Source organism: Sitophilus oryzae, unplaced genomic scaffold, assembly GCF_002938485.1.
Source record: "Sitophilus oryzae breed Bouriz unplaced genomic scaffold, Soryzae_2.0 scaffold_610_pilon_pilon, whole genome shotgun sequence".
Lineage (NCBI taxonomy): Eukaryota > Metazoa > Arthropoda > Insecta > Coleoptera > Curculionidae > Sitophilus > Sitophilus oryzae.
In genome coordinates, this window is record NW_022147208.1 from 1,542,453 (window position 1) to 1,561,847 (window position 19,395).

The window sequence follows — 19,395 nt, forward strand, 5'->3', positions numbered from 1 at the left end:
AGGTATTTAAATATGCATGCTATAATAAAAAAGTTTGTCGACACCCTGTACATTACTTTTCAGAATTAATTCTTGTGCTAACTTTTAAGCCAGAGAAATAAACTTTACTTTAAAATTTGATTGCTTCCTTAAATGTATACAGGAGTATCAAAAATTGCTGGACTATTTTAAATATTTATTTTACATAAAAACTAAAAAAAATTATTTATTTTATTTTTATTACTTATTTTAAAAATATTTTAAAATAAGTCGAAGCAGATTAAAATGCTCTTTCAAACTATATTAGGGTTTCCTATACCTATGTGGCTCAGATTTTGAATAAAAAGCGATTTTTCAATAAAATTGTAATCAAGATGGCTGGTGTCGCCATGGCAATTTTCTAGTGACACTTAGTAGCTATTTTCAAAATCGACAATAGTTATTATTACATTATGGACTTTATTTAAATTTATAACAGGTTACTTTTATTTAATTTACCTACAATAAGGTTTAATAAGTAAGTATTTATTATTTTATCAAGAAAAATAAAGCAGTAGGTATCTGCTGGCGATGGCGGAAGGAATGGGTATGGGTATGTTACTAGTAATTTTATTTTGTGAAGAAAATTGCTTCTTGGCCTGAAGGGTTTATGCCCAAAGACATCGAAAGAGGAATTTTCTTGACAAGCGCTTATTTTAAATACTAACTCTAACTTTCCTATTTCGCAGAGCTGATAGTTTGGTATATAAAAAAGCTTTTAGGCAGAAACCTGTCGTTGGAAGTGAAGAAAAAGAATTTGCCTCGTATTATCGTAATATAAATCAAAGAACTACCTCTTCTTAAAAAAGACTAGAAGAACTACTTTTTCTTGATAAAATAATAAATACTTACTTATTGAACTATTGTAGGTAAATTAAATAAAAGTAAAGTGTTATAAATTTAAATAAAGTCCAAAAACTAATGTCAAATTTGAAAATAACTACTAACTGTCACTAGCAAATTGCCATGGCAACACCAGCCATCTTGACTGCCATTTTATTGAAAAATCGCTTTTTATTCAAAATCTGAGCCAGATAGGTATAGGAAACCCTAATATAATTTGAAAGAGCATTTAAATCTGCTTCGACTTATTTTAAAATATACAGTATGTTGCATTTAAAATAACGCAGTTTTTATGTAAAATAAATAAATTTTAATATTTATTTTGATAGACCAGCAATTTTTGATACCCCTGTATACATTTTAAAAAGAAATCAAATTTTTTAGTAAATTTTATTTCTCTGGCTTAAAAGTCAGCACAAGAATTAATTCTGAAAAGTAATGTACAGGGTGTCAAATTCGACGCTTTTAAATGGAAACACCAAAGACATTATAAATATAGACCGAACATCTCATTCATAAATACTCGTTGGTAGTGTATCAAACATTCCAATGTGTCAAACAAGGACAGAAGAGACTGAGAAGTCTAAAATTTCCGACCCCGGCAACTAGGCGCATTTGGATTGTTCTAATGGCCAGTGGCGTATCGTTTTTTGGAACGAATTTAATTAGTAAAGTAAAAGTAAAGTAATTAGTAAAATGTTTACTCCATATTAATATACTACATTAAGACTTTTTCATCAGATGAGTTTTGTTATAAGGTCTAATATAATTAATATCCCACATATACTTATGTTGAAACGTTAGTAGGTAGTTTTCGAAAATCGCTTTAACGTCGATTTTCAATTTAAACTTTCAGTTAATTCTATATAAATTTTCAGTTACTTTTGAATATATACAGGGTGACTCAGGCTTCCGAAACAGTTCTATATTAGGTTTGTGGTTGGTGACTTTTCTTTCAATTTTTTTTTCAGAATATGGAGGCAATGGTAAAGCACATTTTAGATATTTTTGTAAACATAGGTGGCCGGAACATGTTTTCAAACTAAAGTTGTAGATTTGCCATTAAATTTCCATTCCAGAAATACCTAGGTTTGCCACCTGTCCTTTTTTAAAAGGACAGTCCTTTTTTGGAATAACTTGTCCTTTTGACTTTTTTTTACTTAAAAAGTCATTTTTATTTACGTATTTTCCCTGAGAAAATTACCTACAGCAAACAGAAATATTATTTTCGTCCAAATTTAATTAGAGATGTTATAAAACTTATAAATTAATTTTTCTTCTTTAGAATAGGCAACATTATTTAGAACTTCCCGTTTAATCTCAAATGATAATTTAGGTTTTAGTTTTACCTTTTTTGATCTTAAAAAGAACTTTTTAAAATTAGTAATTAGTAACGATTTAGTTAGTTCGCAATCGATAGATTCCTGTAAAGTACTGTGTAATAGTTGTTTAATCTTATATTATTAATAACTTCATATACCTAAAATCAATATTTAATAAGAAAATTGTATTTTTTTGAAAATAAAGACAAGATTTGACTTTCGGTCTTCTTCTTGTATGATGATGGCTCTGGTACGAGGCAATTACCTTTTAGTCTCTCAATAGAAGGCATTTATCATTAAAAGTATCGAATCTGTGTGCTACAGTATGGGATTTCTGTCGCATAATAATGAATATTACGTTTATTTACAAATCCATTACTTTTAAAGGTAGCTTCATCAGACAATCAAATTTTAGTTAAATGTCCCAATCTTCATGAACTGTATTAAGCATATGTATAGCGGTTTGATCACCCCGAGAATCACCCTCTATGTTGACAAAAATATTTTGAAAATGTGCGTTACAATGGCCCCCATCTTATGTAAAAAATTGAAATAAAAATTACAAACCAAAAACGTAATAGGTAAAAAGTTTTTTTGGAGGCCTGGGTCACTCTGTATATAGGTATGTATAAAACTAGTAGCCTAAGAATTATTTACAGTTCGTCCCATTCTAAAAAAAGGTAAACACACCGTACAAATAACTCTAGGTATTTGTACGGTGGTAAAAAATTGTTTAAACGAGGCCGAAGGGGCAGATATAATAATGCAATAAAATGTGAAAAAGGGCGGGTAAACACCTTTGTTTATTTGTTGAGCAAAATTCCTTTAGAATATCGTATATAATGACCAAAATATGACGCAATTTTAAAGTTTCAAATGCAACGTTTATATTCAAATTTGTTATGATCTACAACAGTTAAGTAGTAATTGAGACGAATTATAATTCAATTACCGGCTACTACGTTCTTGTTTTAATAGCTCAAAATTCAACAAATATAATTAGAAATTATTTTAATTGCGAGAGGCTCCCTTGTGGGACGCCTATGTACGGCGATTACGGCGCGGCGGAAACAATACCTACCTGTGAAAAGACAAATTCGGGTAATTTGAGCTTATTTTTCCACACATTTGACACTGTCGTACCATATTGAAAATTCACAGATTCAAAAGTACGTTAAACAAAAGCAAAAACTACTGAAAAACACTGAAAAGTTCACTTCGGACTTGATTCCGACTTCAAACACACCGTAAGCTAAACGTAGTACGCTATAACGGACCAAGAACCGTCGCGGGGGGTGGTGGGACGGACGGCTCATCTGGAAGACTAGCAGCGACGTTGCCAATAGTTCTAGACGTTTCAGCACATTAAACAGTAAACATGTCCTTTAATAGTAACGCATATATCCTCTGGTTAATAACATATTATTACGCATGCTTCGTTAAAAATAAACTATTAATTTAATTAAGAAATTGAGATTTATTAATATCCGGTGAAGGTTTTAAAGTCACCTTTTCTGCAAATCAAACTAAGTAGATAGGCGCAAATTTGAGATGTGGCAATATCGCCTTCTCTATCTCAGTTGGTTTTTACAGTACGTAGTCAACCTCCGATTGTTTGATCGGGTTAAAATGCAAAATGTGATATCTGTTCTTCCTAAATCTATGGGAAACACCCTTTTCTATAGGAGATAAACAAAAACTAATATCGGTGTCTGGAGCTCAATTTTTGTCAAAAATATGATGGTGAAAACCGCATATCGATATATGTTACCGTTTAGGAGTTACGGGGTGTTTTTCAAAAATGTGCATTTTTAACAAATCACTGTAACTTTTTTGCTATGAAAAATTTTGTATTTCTATGAAAACATTTCCAAAGCACCTTTTTACGTAGAATTTAATGGTTTAAGTATAATTTTTTTAAAATTAATAATTTAAGAGTTATCAACAGAAAAATTGATTTTTTATTTGGGACACCCTCTATATTTTTAATTAACTGAAAAGAAAAAGAAATTACCTTTCCAAAAATATAGCACACTTGATATTTTGTTATAATCCCCTTCGAAATACAGAATTTTTAAAAGTTCGCCACTTTTAACTAGTAGGCTTTGGACCCCTTATTGATGATATGCCCTTAATGGAACTGGAAAACATATTTTTCCAGCAAGACGAGGCACCGCCTAAGAACGCTGAAGTTATCAGCAAATTTTTGCAGCCAATTTCAAGAATAATTGAATAGCTAACCAAGATCCCAGCCGTTGGCCGTCGAGGCCGCCTGACTTAGTGCCCATGGATCTAATCCTATGGATATATTTGCGGAAGAACAAAGGTTCCTTATTCTTCCGTATAATCTACACAAGAATTAGATATACTTAGCAGTTATGAGAGGATATCTTTCACCCCCACTGAGTTAATGAATTCAGCGAGAAATTTTCAAAAACTGCCCCGTCTGTCCATAACAGTCCACAACCGACCGTCTTGGTCGATATGTCGAACACCTGTAGCAAAATCTCATGTCTTGGTTTGCTATTTATTTTTATTGTTATTAGATATAGTTTAAATGTGTTGATGTTGGTTAAATATATTTTAAATTGTTATAAAATTCTGCACCTCTCAGAGCAAATATTATTTTCGTTTTAATTGATGTTCACAGCTAGAATTTTTGGCATTACAGCCGGTGCCATTCAAAGCCTACTTATTTAAAAGGGGGCGAATTTTTATATACTCTATATCTCGAAGAGGAATCGAGGAAAATATCAAGTGTGTTATATTTTTGGAAAGGTAATTTTAAATTCTTTTCAATAAATTAAAAATATACAGGGTGTCCCATATAAAAAATCAAATTTTCTGTAGATAATTCTTAAATTATTAATTTTAAAAAAATTATACTTAAACCATTAAATTCTACGTAAAAAGGTGCTTTGGAAATGTTTGAATGTTTTCATAGAAATACAAAATTTTCCATAGCAAAAAAGTTACAGCGGTTTTTTAAAAATGCACATTTTTGAAAAACACCCCGTAACTCCGAAACGGTAACAGATATTGATGTACGGTTTTCACCATCATGTTTTTGATGAAAATTGAGCTCTAGACACCGATATTAGTTTTCGTCTATCTCCTATAGAAAAACGTGTTTCCATTTAAAAGCGTCGAATTTGGCCCACCCTGTACAAGGTGTTGACAAACTTTTTTATTATAGCATGCATATTAAGCCTTTAAACATATCAAACGCTTATAACAAATGCCTTTTTTTGGGCCCAAGAATCCAAAAATTAAATAAAATACCAGGTGTTCCATAAGAAAAAATATAACTTTGGTATGGACCTTAGTTCTGACACACCCTGTACATTTGAAAATAATTTAAAATTATGCACATTGCCTTCCCACATATACCCATAAAATATTTTGTTTCTCTATCTTTCTGTTTTCATATAATCAACCGAGGCGAATGAGGTGCGCCACCCTGTATACTAACATACCAAATCTCGTTTTTTTATCGAAAAAAAAATAAAAAAGTTATAGGGGTGAGCCGCTTTTGAGACGCACCCGGTAGAGAGGATGGGTCTTAAAAAAATGTAAATATTATTAAGGGTGGTATATTCCGACTCCAGAAACATGCCTACATTTTTTTGCAAAAAAAATTGAAGATTTGGAATTTTTTGAAAATATTTTGGATTTTTTTAAAATTTTTAGTTAAGAAACAGAATACTTTGTTAATATGGCAACATACTAAGTGAATTAAATCAACAAGAAAGAAAACCCCGAAAAAACCCAGTTTTAAAATCAAAATTTAAGCAGAAATTATTTTTTCTTTATTTTCAAAGTGAAATAACTCGGTTATTTTGGACTATTTTGAAAAAGGATAAAGAGAAAATATGTTTTTTTTATTGATATCCACCAGCCCTGAAAAGATTTGCACTTATTTAAGACATACCCTGTATAATTAAGAATCGTATGATTTTTAGTAAATTTTAAAAAAATAGTAAATGATGTCTAGAGATTGACCGCAACAAAATGCCATTTCCCATCCGTTTTTGACGCTGTTTTTTTTATTTTTAGTGGTCAATCTATATAATTAAGTAAAAAAATAAAGAAAAAAATTGAAAACAGTTTTTTGATTTTTGAATCCCCATACAGTAAATTGGCATATCAAAAACTGATAAAATAAACTTCAGCCTAACAGAAATTATCATCGATTACCTTTCAACGGCCACTATGACACAGGTTTTTTTTCGATTTTAAATGGTACATTTTTTACATGTATAAGTATAACTAAAATGAGTTTCTATTGTTTCAGGCAGGCCAACTGTTACCCCCACAAACAAAAGCATAACAGCGGTCTACGGTCAACCTTTGACATTGACAATGGAGTTCTGCGCCAATCCACCTCACAATAAAGTGCTATGGATAGCGAAAAACAGAAAAGTCTACAAACCGGGCGACGCGGATAAAACAGTCATTGCCTACGGCATTACAGTAAGTAAAAATAGTAGAAAATAACGATATTTTAGAATTTAAAACCTATAAATACTTGAATTATTATTTTTTTATAGTATAAAAAAATAAAAAAGTAACTGCATCGGCCGGGAATCGAACCCGGGCCGCCCGCGTGGCAGGCGAGCATTCTACCACTGAACCACCGATGCTTGATATCTTCTCCGTAAAATCTGTTTTAAATAGGACTATAATAAAATTGTATTATTTTATTTTCAGAATTCTACAAGTCCGTATTGTTATCAAGCGGTGTTATTTCTCACAAAAGTAACTACAATAGACACGGGGGAATACAATTTCCTCGTCCGATCCCCTAACGGCCTAGCAGAAGGGAATTTTTTCGTCAATATGACTTACGCCAGCGGCTACAACGTGCCCCAGTACGAAGAAGTTGAGTCCTCGGGAGCTCGCAATTTACTATTACAAACAATTTACATAAATGTGATTCTTTCATTATTAATTACTTGTTAGTTACCTATGTTGACTGATTAGGTTTTATGGAGATATTCACCACATACATTAGAAATTAATATAAAGTCCCATAAAGTCGTTCACGTACAGTATTATAAGAACGATCACAAAAGAAAAGGATTAGAGAAAAATGTTTTGTGACCGTTCCCCCAACTGAAATTTATAAGAATTTATATAAAACTAATTTTTTAATGTATAGTTTTCTATATTGTTTTGCAAAAGATGTATAAATTTGTTAATAGACGGAGCTTGAATGTAAAAATTCATGTAATGATATTTAAATAATAATAAAAAATATACGTCCAATGTGTGTCTTTTATTACTAAATTTTTAAGGAAAAAATCAACCTTATGTCCATTACACTTAGAGCTGAAATTTAACAAGCAAATAGTGCGCAAAAACATTACGATTTGGTGTATTATTAGTTGCCTACATGCGGCATAAATACGTTCCTAACTTCAAACAAATATACTTTATCTTTGTCTAATCATCTCGATCAAAAGAGAGATAACAATCACAACAAAACCGGCCCAAAATGACAACTTGACATTTAACCTTTTCAAAATGAGATAGAGATAAAATTTCTTCGTGATAACAAATTCGAAATAATGAATTTATCTTTAAAAAAGTAGTAAAGTCCAAATCAGTAATTTATAGCTATGATGTATCCCGATAGAAATCGATCCAGTTAGCAGCTAGTTAATAATAATATCCCGAAAAAAGTATGATTTTCAGTATGGCAAAATGTATTTTTCGATTGGGTCCTAGGGAATATGTAAAACAAAGGATCAAATTACCTATAATTAAGTTTATTCATGATAGTGTAAGTTTGTATAAAACCAGAACAAAGAATGGAGTGCATAATTTAAGAGATATATTGTTGAGAGGAGCTATAATAGCTTTTATTACATCTTTATTAGTTTGGTTATCAATATTTATGTACTTAGCTTTCTACTATGTGTATGTACCTACTTTAAGGCACGAAAGACCTGTTCATTTGAAGTTTAAGTAAGTTTTTGTGTATTTACATAATATAATGATTAATAAATAAGCATTTTATTAAATGTAGGCCATGTGGAACTACTTACGACCATCAGTTAGAGAAGGGGATGTGTAGTTTTCCTTCTGCATATGTTCAGTTAACTTCTAGGCAGCAGTTATTGATGATGGGACAACCTTATAGAATATCACTAGATTTAGAGATGCCTGAATCTCCAGTGAATAAGGAATTAGGTTTGAAATGAACCTAAACTTAGAAAAATAGCAAGGAATGATGATTTTCTTATTTTTTTAGGAATGTTTATGGTTTGTGTAGATTTTAAGTCAAGTGAGGGCAAAACCATAGCAAACTCATGCAGATCTACGATGTTACATTATAGAAGCCTGCTTTTAGATTCGTTGTACAAATTATTTTATATACCGTTTTTTATATTCGGTTCTACAGAGGAGAAGCAGAATATACATGTGGAACTTTTTTCAGATTATAAAGAATCAGAGGTAGGATTTTATAGCATTTATTTAAAACTGTAAGCAATTGATTATTTTTAGTATGAACCTGTCACGGATATTTTTATCGAAATTCAGACAAAGCATATTGAAATTTACTCTGCGAAATTTTCAGTTAATGCGGAGTTTTCAGGCCTGAGATATGTCATGTTTAACTATCCAGTATTATCAGCTACTTTTGGTAAAATTAATATACGTAGTGAGAGACATTTGTATAATTTTTTTGTTTAATTTGTAGGAATATCATCAAATTTATTCTTTATTGCTTTGGTATGTTTGATTAATTGGTATCAGATTATCAATTCAGATGAATATTTGCAGTATGTAGAGTCCCAAAAAACTGTATTAAATTTAAATAATGGTAAGTAACCTTTTATTAACGTCAAGTCACCTTTTATTTGATATAATTTTCTATAAGTCTCTTTTCAAAATACAAATACTCCCACCTTAATAAAAAGACATTCAGTATAAGGCATATAGGCTTGGTGCATTCTCCGCCAGTGCTGCCACCATTGGAGAATATTGTAAACAATCGATATAATACAAATACACAGGTTTAAATAGCGAATATACGAAAAATGTATTATTTAATCATTTTAAAAGTGTTAGGAAGTATAATTTGTAAAAATTCTAAAAATAAAAATAAAAAAGTAAATTTTTGATATTTGCAGAAGGTCTAACTTGTATTATAATTTATTATTCCAGTTAAAACACTTTTTAGATGAGTTCAACTATGGTAGCAAGCATAGTTTTAATTACCAGTTTTGCTAGTGGGGCATAATTGGAGATATTTTGGCTATTACGATATTTTTTAAAGGTACATAATTATAATTTTAGAAGATGTTCATAATAAAACATTTAATCTAGTTGATTAAAAAAAGTATACCATTAATATTGTAAATTATATTTGATCCTCTCATAGTATATCTCTATTTAATTTTTTGATTATGTAACGAGCACTTTGTTTACTCACTTGTTTCGTCGAACTGCTTGAATCTTGAATTTACTTTTGCTTTTGATCAAATCGGTATAAGAAACTATGAACCTATAAAATGTTGTTTCGGAAGAGTGGAATATCGGGGAAAGTTGAGTTATTAAATATTATTGCACCCAACAACACCGTAATTACGCTCTCCTTTACGCGTTAGCATTTTTTCGGCAATTTTATTAACATTTGAAATTGTCACAACACAATACGACGCATAGTTTGAATTCTTTTTCACTCATTTTCTACTACTCGAAACAGCGTTATATCACACAAACCTCATACCTGAGTGTTTTATAGTCTCAATAACTGCACTAACAAAAAACTAAAATACTTAAATATTATGACAAAACCACGATTTGAATATTATTTTAATGCGATCAACATGACGGTGGCGTGAAATAGGTAGGGATAATTTCTGATTCCTGCCGTAGAGTGCGCTGCGGTCGGAATTTGTTGAAATCAACTGAAATGCACCAAGCCTATAGGGAAATCAATAAAAATTGGTGTACAAGTCACTAAAATATTTGGCAAATGCAATATTGCCACAGCAGCTTATTTTAACTTTTGACAAGTGTCAAATAAAACTCACTAATGTTATCACTGATCTTCTACAACTATAATATTTTTTACTATTATTTGCGGCCAGGGTTGGCATGATTTAAATCAAGTGATTTTTTTAATTTTAATCATGTTATTTAAATCAAAAAAATTATTTTATTGAAATTTGTTTTATAAATCAAAAAATAACTGTAAAAGTTATAAAAATCTGTCCTAGAAAACTATCAAAAATATTTCTATAACAGATATTAAATCGAAAAATAATTGTAAATTTTATAAAACTATATAAAAATATCTATTCATCAATTTAAATGTTGAACCGATTTTTGAAGTAATTTCGTGTGAATCCATAAGACCGCTAAACGCAGGAATTTATTTTAAAATTTATTTATAAGTGACAAAAATTCGCTTTTCGAATACATATCATTCGCCGACTAGTGCCAGAACTAGGTTCTTCTCTCAGTTCTTCTGATATAGAGACTATATCTTCATTCCCGAAAATCTATAATCGTTGTCAGAAAATATGTTGTTTTATTTTTTTTTTTTTTTTTTTTTGAAACGTTGATATGTTTCCAAATTCTTACCGACCGACATTTTGATTTGCAGTAAGTACTTTACACTTTGACATTAGATAATACTATTTTCATTCTCGCCTTAAGACTATTTCCGAACAATAGTGTATTGTTTTATTATGAGTAGAAATTATACTTTTTTTGACGATGCTGTACATTTGAAGGACCATCGTAACGCTATACCATCTAAGCTTTTCCGACGTTACAAGGAGGTACAAAAAGTACATTTTTACTCTGAATAAAATACTATTTTTTTAAAACATTACAAATAATTTTTTAATCAATTTCAAACATTGCAAATAATACAAACAGTAATCGAGAAACGATTTGTACACTCGTTGAATTTGACACCTAATATCAGTTTAATAATATATTTTTGTACTTTTGTGCTTAGGCGTAACAGTGCTTTACTTTTATGCCTATAGCCGTTAAAATGACAAAAATTAATACTTTTGAGACGTTGGAAAAAAATCCTTTTGATCTGAAGCGAGCGACTTTTTTGCGGAATATATTGGTGACCGATGTGGAAAAATGACACGCCCCGTAGAATTGTTAATGTTATCGGTATCGCTCAGAGTTATTAAGACTTAGCTATTTAGGATAGGACTTTAATTGGAAATAGGTCCTAGTCATTTGGAAATCCGATTTAAATATTGTTTTGAATTAAAATAAAAAAAAATCTGATTGAAATAAAAAAATCCGATTTAAATAAAAAAAATCCGATTTAAATCAAAAAAAATCTGATTTTATGATTTTTTCCAACCCTGTTTGGGGCACACTGTAATGAAGCCTTAAAACTTTTACTGTAATTTCACAAAATTGAAAATATTTCAAAAACGGTAAGTTTTAAGTGTGATAAATCTTAATCAAATTTTTTTTTACCTTTATTTTAATCGTAGAAACTAAAAATGTAATAATATACAGGGTGTTCCGTTTAAAAAAATACAACTTCGATATTTTTTATTTATTTGGGACGCTCTGTATCTTGTAAAAATATTTTTAAATTGTAGCTCTAATACTCCTTCAACGAACCCAAAACTTACAATTTGTAAAAATCTAATCGTTTAGCTACAATACTCCGTGTCGTATGTGGTGAACAACCCTGTATAATAACATTTTTTTTCAGAAGAAGAATATAACACTGATTCTGATTCATCTGAAGGAAGTTACCTAATCACTGGAGTAAGAAAACGAAGACAAAAGATAGAAGAAATTCCAGGCAACTTAAACTATAACTAGACCAAAGAATTTCCCCTTTTTTACCATTTTTACCTGTTTTTATACACAAATAAACCAACGTTAAACTTTATAAATATATATTTTATTGTAAAATACAGTTCAAGTAGATTGATAAACTTAACTTTTATGTTGAAAAAAAGATAATGTGAACCATGAAAAACATCAACAGTAAAAAAAATGGTTGCTTTATTATTAAAATGTTATTCTTACTGGAAGGTAGTTTTTTGTAGGATTTTAGAAAACAGAACAAATATATATATAAAACAGTTTACAAGTTGTTTTAATCTGAGGCCTCGTCGTCCAGCATCACTACGGAATCGGAGTCTGAACCGGAACCGTCAGAAGCGTCAACGTGGTTTTCTTCCTCTTCCTTATCCTGTTCTTCTTCCCATTCTTCGTTTTCGTCACTGTCCGAGGCGATTTCGATCTGCATTTCCTCCTCTGATTCTGAATCGGAAGTATCTAAAAAAATATTCAATACATACCTTATACCAACCAAAAAAAAATATACTGGGTCTATGGTTGGTTCCTTGTGAAGCATCGTTGAAATATTAATATTTTAATAAAACACGCTTTTACATGTATCAAAATTAAATAAAAAGGCAGGCCTAACATTTATGTTCGGCCTAACAAGCCAAAACATGGGTATGTAGAGTTAAAGTTACTCTTAGGGCTCGAACACACTGACGACCATGTCGCACCTGCCAGGCCGCAGCTACCTCTAAAACCATTAAATCAAATGATATAGCGCACACTAACGTCCTGGCCGTCCGTTGGTCGTTGCGACCAGAAGACTGCACGGAAATATTATTTTCTGCCACTTGTTGCCGGTTTTCTTTCCCTCAAATTCAAGGTACAATATTTTATTTTCTATAAGATATAGTGTTTTAGTGGTTTTTGCACACGTGCAGAAAATCCAAAGAAATAGTATACAGACTGGATCAAAGGTAAACTTAAATCTAATCCCTTTTTTTATCAAGGGTCGATTCTAGTAAAAACTCAAAACATTTTTATATGACATACCTACTCTAATTATGGTTGGTATGATACCTGTTATTATTACCTTTGACAAAATAAAAAAAATAATATTTAAAGTTTTTCTACAACCACTTGTTTTTTTATTAAATTAGTTTTTTTAGTTGTATTGTAGTCATGTACAAGGAGGACAACTGTATTTTAAATACGATATTTAATTTAACGTTTTTCAAACAGGGTTCATTAGACTATATTTCTACTAGGTACATTATTTTGAAAAAAAAGTTAAGATAGTAACTTAAACATTCATAAAAATAGAAGTAATTACTGTTGTAGATTCTTCGTTATATTGTAAACATTGAAATAACTGGAAGCTAAACTTTCTACCTGCTTATATTTAGAGCCAGTGTCTGACGATCTTTTTTTACGATGGCCCTAACATGTTTACTTCTAAAGACGATAAGGGCGCCATATCAGTAGAAAAAAGAAACAGAATATCTCCCATTTTGTCGGTCGCGCGTACACAATGCTTTTTGTTTGTTGTGAATAGCAACTTCGCTTTTTAGTTAACTCGGATATTTTAACATTTCTGAAACAATATTTTCTAATTGGTAAAACGTAAAAAATCGTTAGATTTGACAACACTGTTGAAACTGGTCGTTCATCTGGCCGCAGCTAAAAACGCAATACATCCGGCCAGGTCGTTGCGACCTGGTCGTCAGTGAGTTCGAGCCCTTATTTAATTTTGATACATCTAAAAACGTGTTTTATTAAAATCACAACTATCGATATATTTTAGTTATCGATATGTCGATAATTATCGGTAACAACCGAATTACCGATAGTTATCGATAACTATTGATTTAACGAGAATTTTGAAGCCACCAGTAGGTAAGAATAATCTTTCGATATATCGATAGTTATCAGTAATCGATGTTTACGGAAATGCTGTTAATACATCCCTAATAAATTTTAAGGTTTGATAATCGATATATCGATGACTACCGAATTACCTATTGTTATTCGATATTTCGATAACTATCGATATAAAAAGGCCATCCCTAATAGTATGTATCTGGTATAAAAAGTGGTCTTAGGAAGATTTAACATATCGATAACCAACAATATATCGATAAGTATTGATAGGTCGATATATCGATAACTATAGATAGATATCGAGAAAAAAGCCCATCCCTAGTTGTAAACTTTTACTAGAGTAAGTAAACCGCCGAGTAGCGACAGTCCCGTTTTAAATTTTCTTTGCGGCTGCGCGAAATAGGTAGGTTATCTGTCATATGAAGAAGCAAAGTTGCCACTGTTGCCATTTATCAAATATCTCTATACAGAGTCCGGCGATAGTGCGTCGGGCATCTGTAGCTCCTAAAATAAAAAACTTGGAAATTTTGTTTAAGTGCAAACCTAAAGTATGTACTAGGATGTATTTTAGGAAAATATTTTAACTTCTATAGGGTGGCTCAAAAAGTGTGAGTGGATCGGGATGATTTTTTTTTAAATGGAACACCCTGTATATTATCGCATTTTTGACTTCCTTTTAGATCATTTTACATAATTCTATGACATGAGTAAATATATTTCGATAATTTCAGAGATATTAATTAATAAATAAAAATTATATGTTTTTCAGCCTTTCTTAAAAAAATTATTAATAATACAAGAACTGTCCTAAAATCAAAACCATATTAGATATTTACTTTAGATGGTCTGTACTTACTTTGCTATAAATATGGAAATCGTAAATCATACAGGATGTTCAAAATTCTACGCCAAACTTTTTAAAATATAAAATTTTTCTGTGTTTTTTTAAACGGAACACCCTGTATATTATTTTTTCAATAGATAGAGAATTAAAAAATAAACATGTTTTGCATTTAAAGTATTTCAAAAATTTTAACGGTTTTGCAGATATTCCCGGTTTTGTATTTCATATAGCATTTTCCACAGTAAATTTTTATCAAAGCCACCCAATGATTTTTCTCTCGTATTTTACCATTAAAAGCGCCATATGAAATAATACTGCGTGTATCCGGAAAACTATTAAAAATTTTTGAAATACTTTAAATATAAAAAATGTTTATTTTTTAATTCTCCATCAAATAAAAAAATAATATACAGGGTGTTCCGTTTTAAAAAACGAAGAAAAATTATTTTATATTTTTGAAAGTTTGGCGTAAAATATTGAACATCCTGTATGATTTACGATTGCCATATTTAAGGTGTACGCGCACTGAATCGGTACCAGTCCGGCGAAGGCGGTGACTCGACTATCGTAGAAAGGTAGAGGTAGGAATCTGGCCTCTACAGGCCGAAATGTTTTAGTGGACGCCGGCGCCGTCTATATGTACGATGGTCGCAGTCGCTTTTGCTGGTCGGTCCGATCCGATGCAGTGCGCGCGGAGCCTTATATCAAAGTAAGAACAGACCATCTAAAGTAAATATCTAATATAGTTTTGATTTCAGAACAGTTCTTGTATTTTTAATATTTTTTTTTAAGAAGGGTTAAAAAAAATATATTTTTGATTTATTTTTTAATATCTCTGACACTATAGAAATATATTTACTCATATCTTAGGATTATGTAAAGTGATCTGAGAGGAAGTCAAAAATGCAATAATATACAGGGTGTTCCATTTAAAAAAAATCATCCACATCCAGTCACACTTTTTTGAGCCACTCTATAGAAGTTAAAATATTTTCCGGAAATACATCCTCATACATACTTTAGGTTTGCACTTAAATAAAATTCTCAAGTTTTTTATTCTAGGAGCTACAGATGCCCGACGCACTATTGCCGGACCCTGTATACTTTATTTCAAGTATACCTCAGGCAACGAATCGTGTTTTTAATTTAGCTGTAAGATATTTTATACATTCAAATTTAGAAATAAGGATAAAACAAAACAGAAAAAATATGTATAAAAATTTATAATTAATTCCACTTCAAAATATGAGCAGTGTATACCATGTTTATGGGACCACTTCATAAGTTGAGCAGTTAAATACGTAGTCTATCTGTCAAACACGTCAAAAGAGCCGACGGTTTCTGTCGCTACTTGGCGATCTACTTACTCTGCTTTTACCAATACGTTTAAATATTTTTACAACATGATCGAAAAAAAAAGCGTCAGAGCTGGCTCTGAAATAAAGATCGCTCTCATCGATCGATGTCATCGATCATAATTTCCAAGCCAACTGAACGCCGTTTTTTTTTCGATCATACAGTACAATGATTGTATATTCAAATATGAAGGATATTATAAAAAAAAATAATATATAATTTCACTGTCACTCAAGGTAAATAAATTAATATTTTTTTTTGGAAATTTTAAATTTGTATTTTATATTAATTTTTAAACCTACCTTTATCATTAAAAACAAGAACTGCCTCATCCTCATCAACATTATCAGCATTACTGGTATTAATTTGCGGAACCAAAAGTTCTAATTTCCCTCTTAACCTATTTAAAGACGTTTGTAACGATATCCTATTATCGATACTGCCTAGAGCCCCAGAAAACATCTCTGCCAGGTTAGGATTCGATATCAAGAGACCCGCATGGATTTGCGCCAAGTGTTTCAACCAAAGTGCACCAAAATGACTCCTAAAAATATTCTAAATAAGATTTAATCAATACAAGAAACAATTTGAGACTTACAAAAGAGTTTTTCCATGGACAAAGTCAGTTAGTTCCTTGATCAAACCTTCGAAAGCCGTAACTGGTAATCTTTTTACTGTATTCCTAATAACATTCTCATCTTTTCTACACAAAGCTGTTCGAAGTAAGTTCCTGTCTTTACTGTGAAGACCTTGCAAAAGAAGCTGTGCCACATTATCGGCTTTGGGTATTTTTGAACTCCCTTCTGATTTATTTATCGTTAAATTCTCTAATCTCTGTTCCATAGGAATTTCCATTTTTCCCTCTGATTTCCTTTTACCTATAACAGCCCCCGCGGTTTGGGGTGTGAGATAATGGACATTATCTCCGACCAGGGGTGTTTTTCTTTTCATAGCATCATCTTCCTTCGAGACCTTTGTACTTTTCGAGCTTTGCCTTACTAAACAGTATACTTTTTTCAATTCACTAATATTCTTTAAAGAAAAAAAGTTTATTAAGTTTAATGAAAATATACAAACATGACTTTACATACCACATTTTCAAAAGTTAAAATTACATCTGATCCATGTCCAATACATATTGATTCTGAGTCCCTAAATGTGGCACCAAATATTCTTATTGGAGTTACTAAATCGTTTTGTTTTCCTGTATCACAAGCTACTTGTATGGTTGATTTGGGTTTTAAAGGTTTACCACTTTTACTAAAACCAATACAAATAATGAAGTTTTCTTTCAAACTCCATAAAATTACTTATTCTTACCCATTTAATCTGTGTTGGTAAACATGCACTACACCAGTTCTAACTGTTGTAGCAATGTTTGTTAATCCATCATCAGATACATTAATAGCAACGTTATGTATGCTGTCTTCCATAAGATAATTGCTTACAGCAGTTTTTTGAGATGGGCTTGTAATGTTCCAACAACTTAAAATTCGATCACCCTAAAACATTTCTTTAGAATTATGTTACATAAGTAATATAAAAGTTTACCTTGGAACCTGTCATCAGATATGAATCACCCCCTAAAGGGCTAATGTACTTCATAAGGGATATATCTGTACTATGACCAGTAAAAGTCCTTAAAAGCTCCTTGCTTGTTGCATTCCACATTTTCACATTTTTCGAGGCTGTTAAAATATTTTCACTTTCTGGTATTGCTAATATTGAAGTGATTAATTCATTTCCACCTTTCCATTTGCTAAAATTGAATATAATTTTTCAAACAGGGCAAATATAAGTTTGATAAATGAAAACAACCTTTTTAATGTTTTCTTTCTTAAATTCCATTGTAAAATCTCTTGATCAGCACCTGAATAAAGCAAACTACCGTCTACAGTAGACAGACAGTTAATTTGTAGGTGTGTATTACTATCTATAGTATAATCTACGCCAGCTTTTGATAGAGAATAAACTAGAATGAGGCCAGATGTTGTTCCTAAAACTATACTAGGTGCTAAACTTGGATCTTCTTTGCGTTTTTTCTTTTTCGGTGAAGGTGATCCCTAAAATTCATAGTTATACATTACACGTACTAAAAATTCTCTCAAAACTATTTTAAAATCTTACTTTGTTAACAGTGTTTTGATAGTGCGGCAGAAACTGTAGACAAGTGCACGGCGTATTTAAATGAAAATCCGGGGTAAATTCTTGCTCGAAGGAGCTGGACACTGTATTCCATATTTTAAGTTTACCATCAGTTGAAATCTGAGCGAAATATTTTCCATTTTCACTAAATTGTGAATCCATTTCTACACTCTACACGCTTATAAGAATAACATAACCTTAATGTTTTGTGAGGTTATAGTAGTAGTATATTAGTTTAATGGCCACAGCTGCCAGGGCTATCCGGCCGGATGGTAGAATTAACTACCTACGGTTGAGCGTTTATATAGATGATGACACACAGACGAGGATCGCTATAAAGCGAGCCTGGGAAATCCCATACCCCGACTGTTGAGTTGAAGAAAATGTTGGCAAAGGAAGATCCTGCAAAATAAACAAATTTAATAACAATTTCATTTAAAATGTGAAAGATTAATTCCACAACTATCTAAGAATTCGCCTATAATATTAACTACAATTGGATGAGTATGCAAAGCGGAGGTAAAATTATGAGGGGATGTTTTGTAAAAGCCAATAAGTGATTTATATAGTTTATCTACTAAAGCGGGAAATTTATTGCATTCAAAAAAGATGTGGTTTAACGTTCCAATTTCTCCTCACTCACATAAGGAATCTGCATTTACACCTATACGATGTAAATGGGACGGAATTAGACAATATCCGCTTCTTAATCTGAAGAAGGTTGTCAATCTTTTCTTTGTAAAATCTTTACATGATCTAAACCATATGCTTTTGTAGGGAAAAGTAACAATTTCTGCATAATTTGTCCCTTTTGTACAAGAAATCTCCTTCCATCTGCCTTTCCATAACGACCAAAACTTTTCCTTAAGAATTGGAATAAAATCAGTAAACCAACATTTAATCTCAGCATCTCGACCATCTGTCTTTCCAATATTTGCTAATTGATCAGCTTTATCGTTGCCTAAAATATTCGTGTGACTGGGTAGCCATACCAATGAAATTCGAAATTGTTTTTCTCTTAACTCAAATAGTTTACGTTTTGTAGCAAATGTAATTTGACTGTCCTTAAAATTAGGATAAGCTGCTAATGCTCGTAAAGCACTTTCACTATCACTAAAAATTACAGAATCCTCCAATTCTTTGCTTTCAATTACATTCAATGCCATCATAATAGCAACATTTCTCCAACAA

The 19,395-nt window shown here is 31.2% G+C and overlaps 3 protein-coding genes and 1 non-coding gene across 5 annotated transcripts in view; 2 read left to right on the plus strand and 2 right to left on the minus strand.

Moving 5' to 3' along the window:
* The window catches only part of LOC115887706 (hemicentin-1), a 1,088,837-nt gene extending 1,081,450 nt beyond the window's left edge, over positions 1–7,387 (plus strand). The window contains exons 10-11 of the mRNA XM_030907180.1: positions 6,478–6,656; positions 6,894–7,387. Coding sequence (XP_030763040.1) covers positions 6,478–6,656; positions 6,894–7,145 — 431 coding nt within the window. The 3' untranslated portion in view covers positions 7,146–7,387. The remainder of the gene's footprint in view (positions 1–6,477; positions 6,657–6,893) is intronic.
* On the minus strand, positions 6,756–6,826 carry Trnag-gcc. The gene has a single exon. It is a non-coding gene; the product is annotated as a tRNA-Gly (tRNA).
* A 295-nt stretch (positions 7,388–7,682) lies between the features above and the next one.
* Positions 7,683–12,282, plus strand: LOC115887696 (seipin). Of its 2 annotated transcripts, none has more exons than XM_030907163.1 (6): positions 7,683–8,153; positions 8,215–8,378; positions 8,440–8,642; positions 8,694–8,832; positions 8,890–9,012; positions 11,899–12,282. In XM_030907163.1, exons 1-6 carry the CDS (start codon positions 7,870–7,872, stop codon positions 12,006–12,008), a joined length of 1,023 nt encoding a protein of 340 aa, XP_030763023.1. In that variant the 5' UTR covers positions 7,683–7,869; the 3' UTR covers positions 12,009–12,282. The 2 variants fall into 2 exon arrangements, with proteins under 2 accessions (XP_030763023.1, XP_030763022.1); XM_030907162.1 differs by having other exon boundaries at positions 7,684–8,153; positions 11,896–12,282.
* LOC115887694 (WD repeat-containing protein 43) lies at positions 12,084–18,886 on the minus strand. Its single transcript, XM_030907160.1, has 9 exons — positions 18,848–18,886; positions 18,187–18,606; positions 17,878–18,122; positions 17,611–17,818; positions 17,380–17,561; positions 17,151–17,319; positions 16,658–17,091; positions 16,362–16,603; positions 12,084–12,470 (listed from the first exon to the last, which is right to left on the minus strand). The coding sequence occupies exons 2-9, from the start codon at positions 18,364–18,366 to the stop codon at positions 12,289–12,291; spliced, it is 1,842 nt and encodes a 613-aa protein (XP_030763020.1). The 5' UTR covers positions 18,367–18,606; positions 18,848–18,886; the 3' UTR covers positions 12,084–12,288.
* Positions 18,887–19,395: the final 509 nt, after the last annotated feature.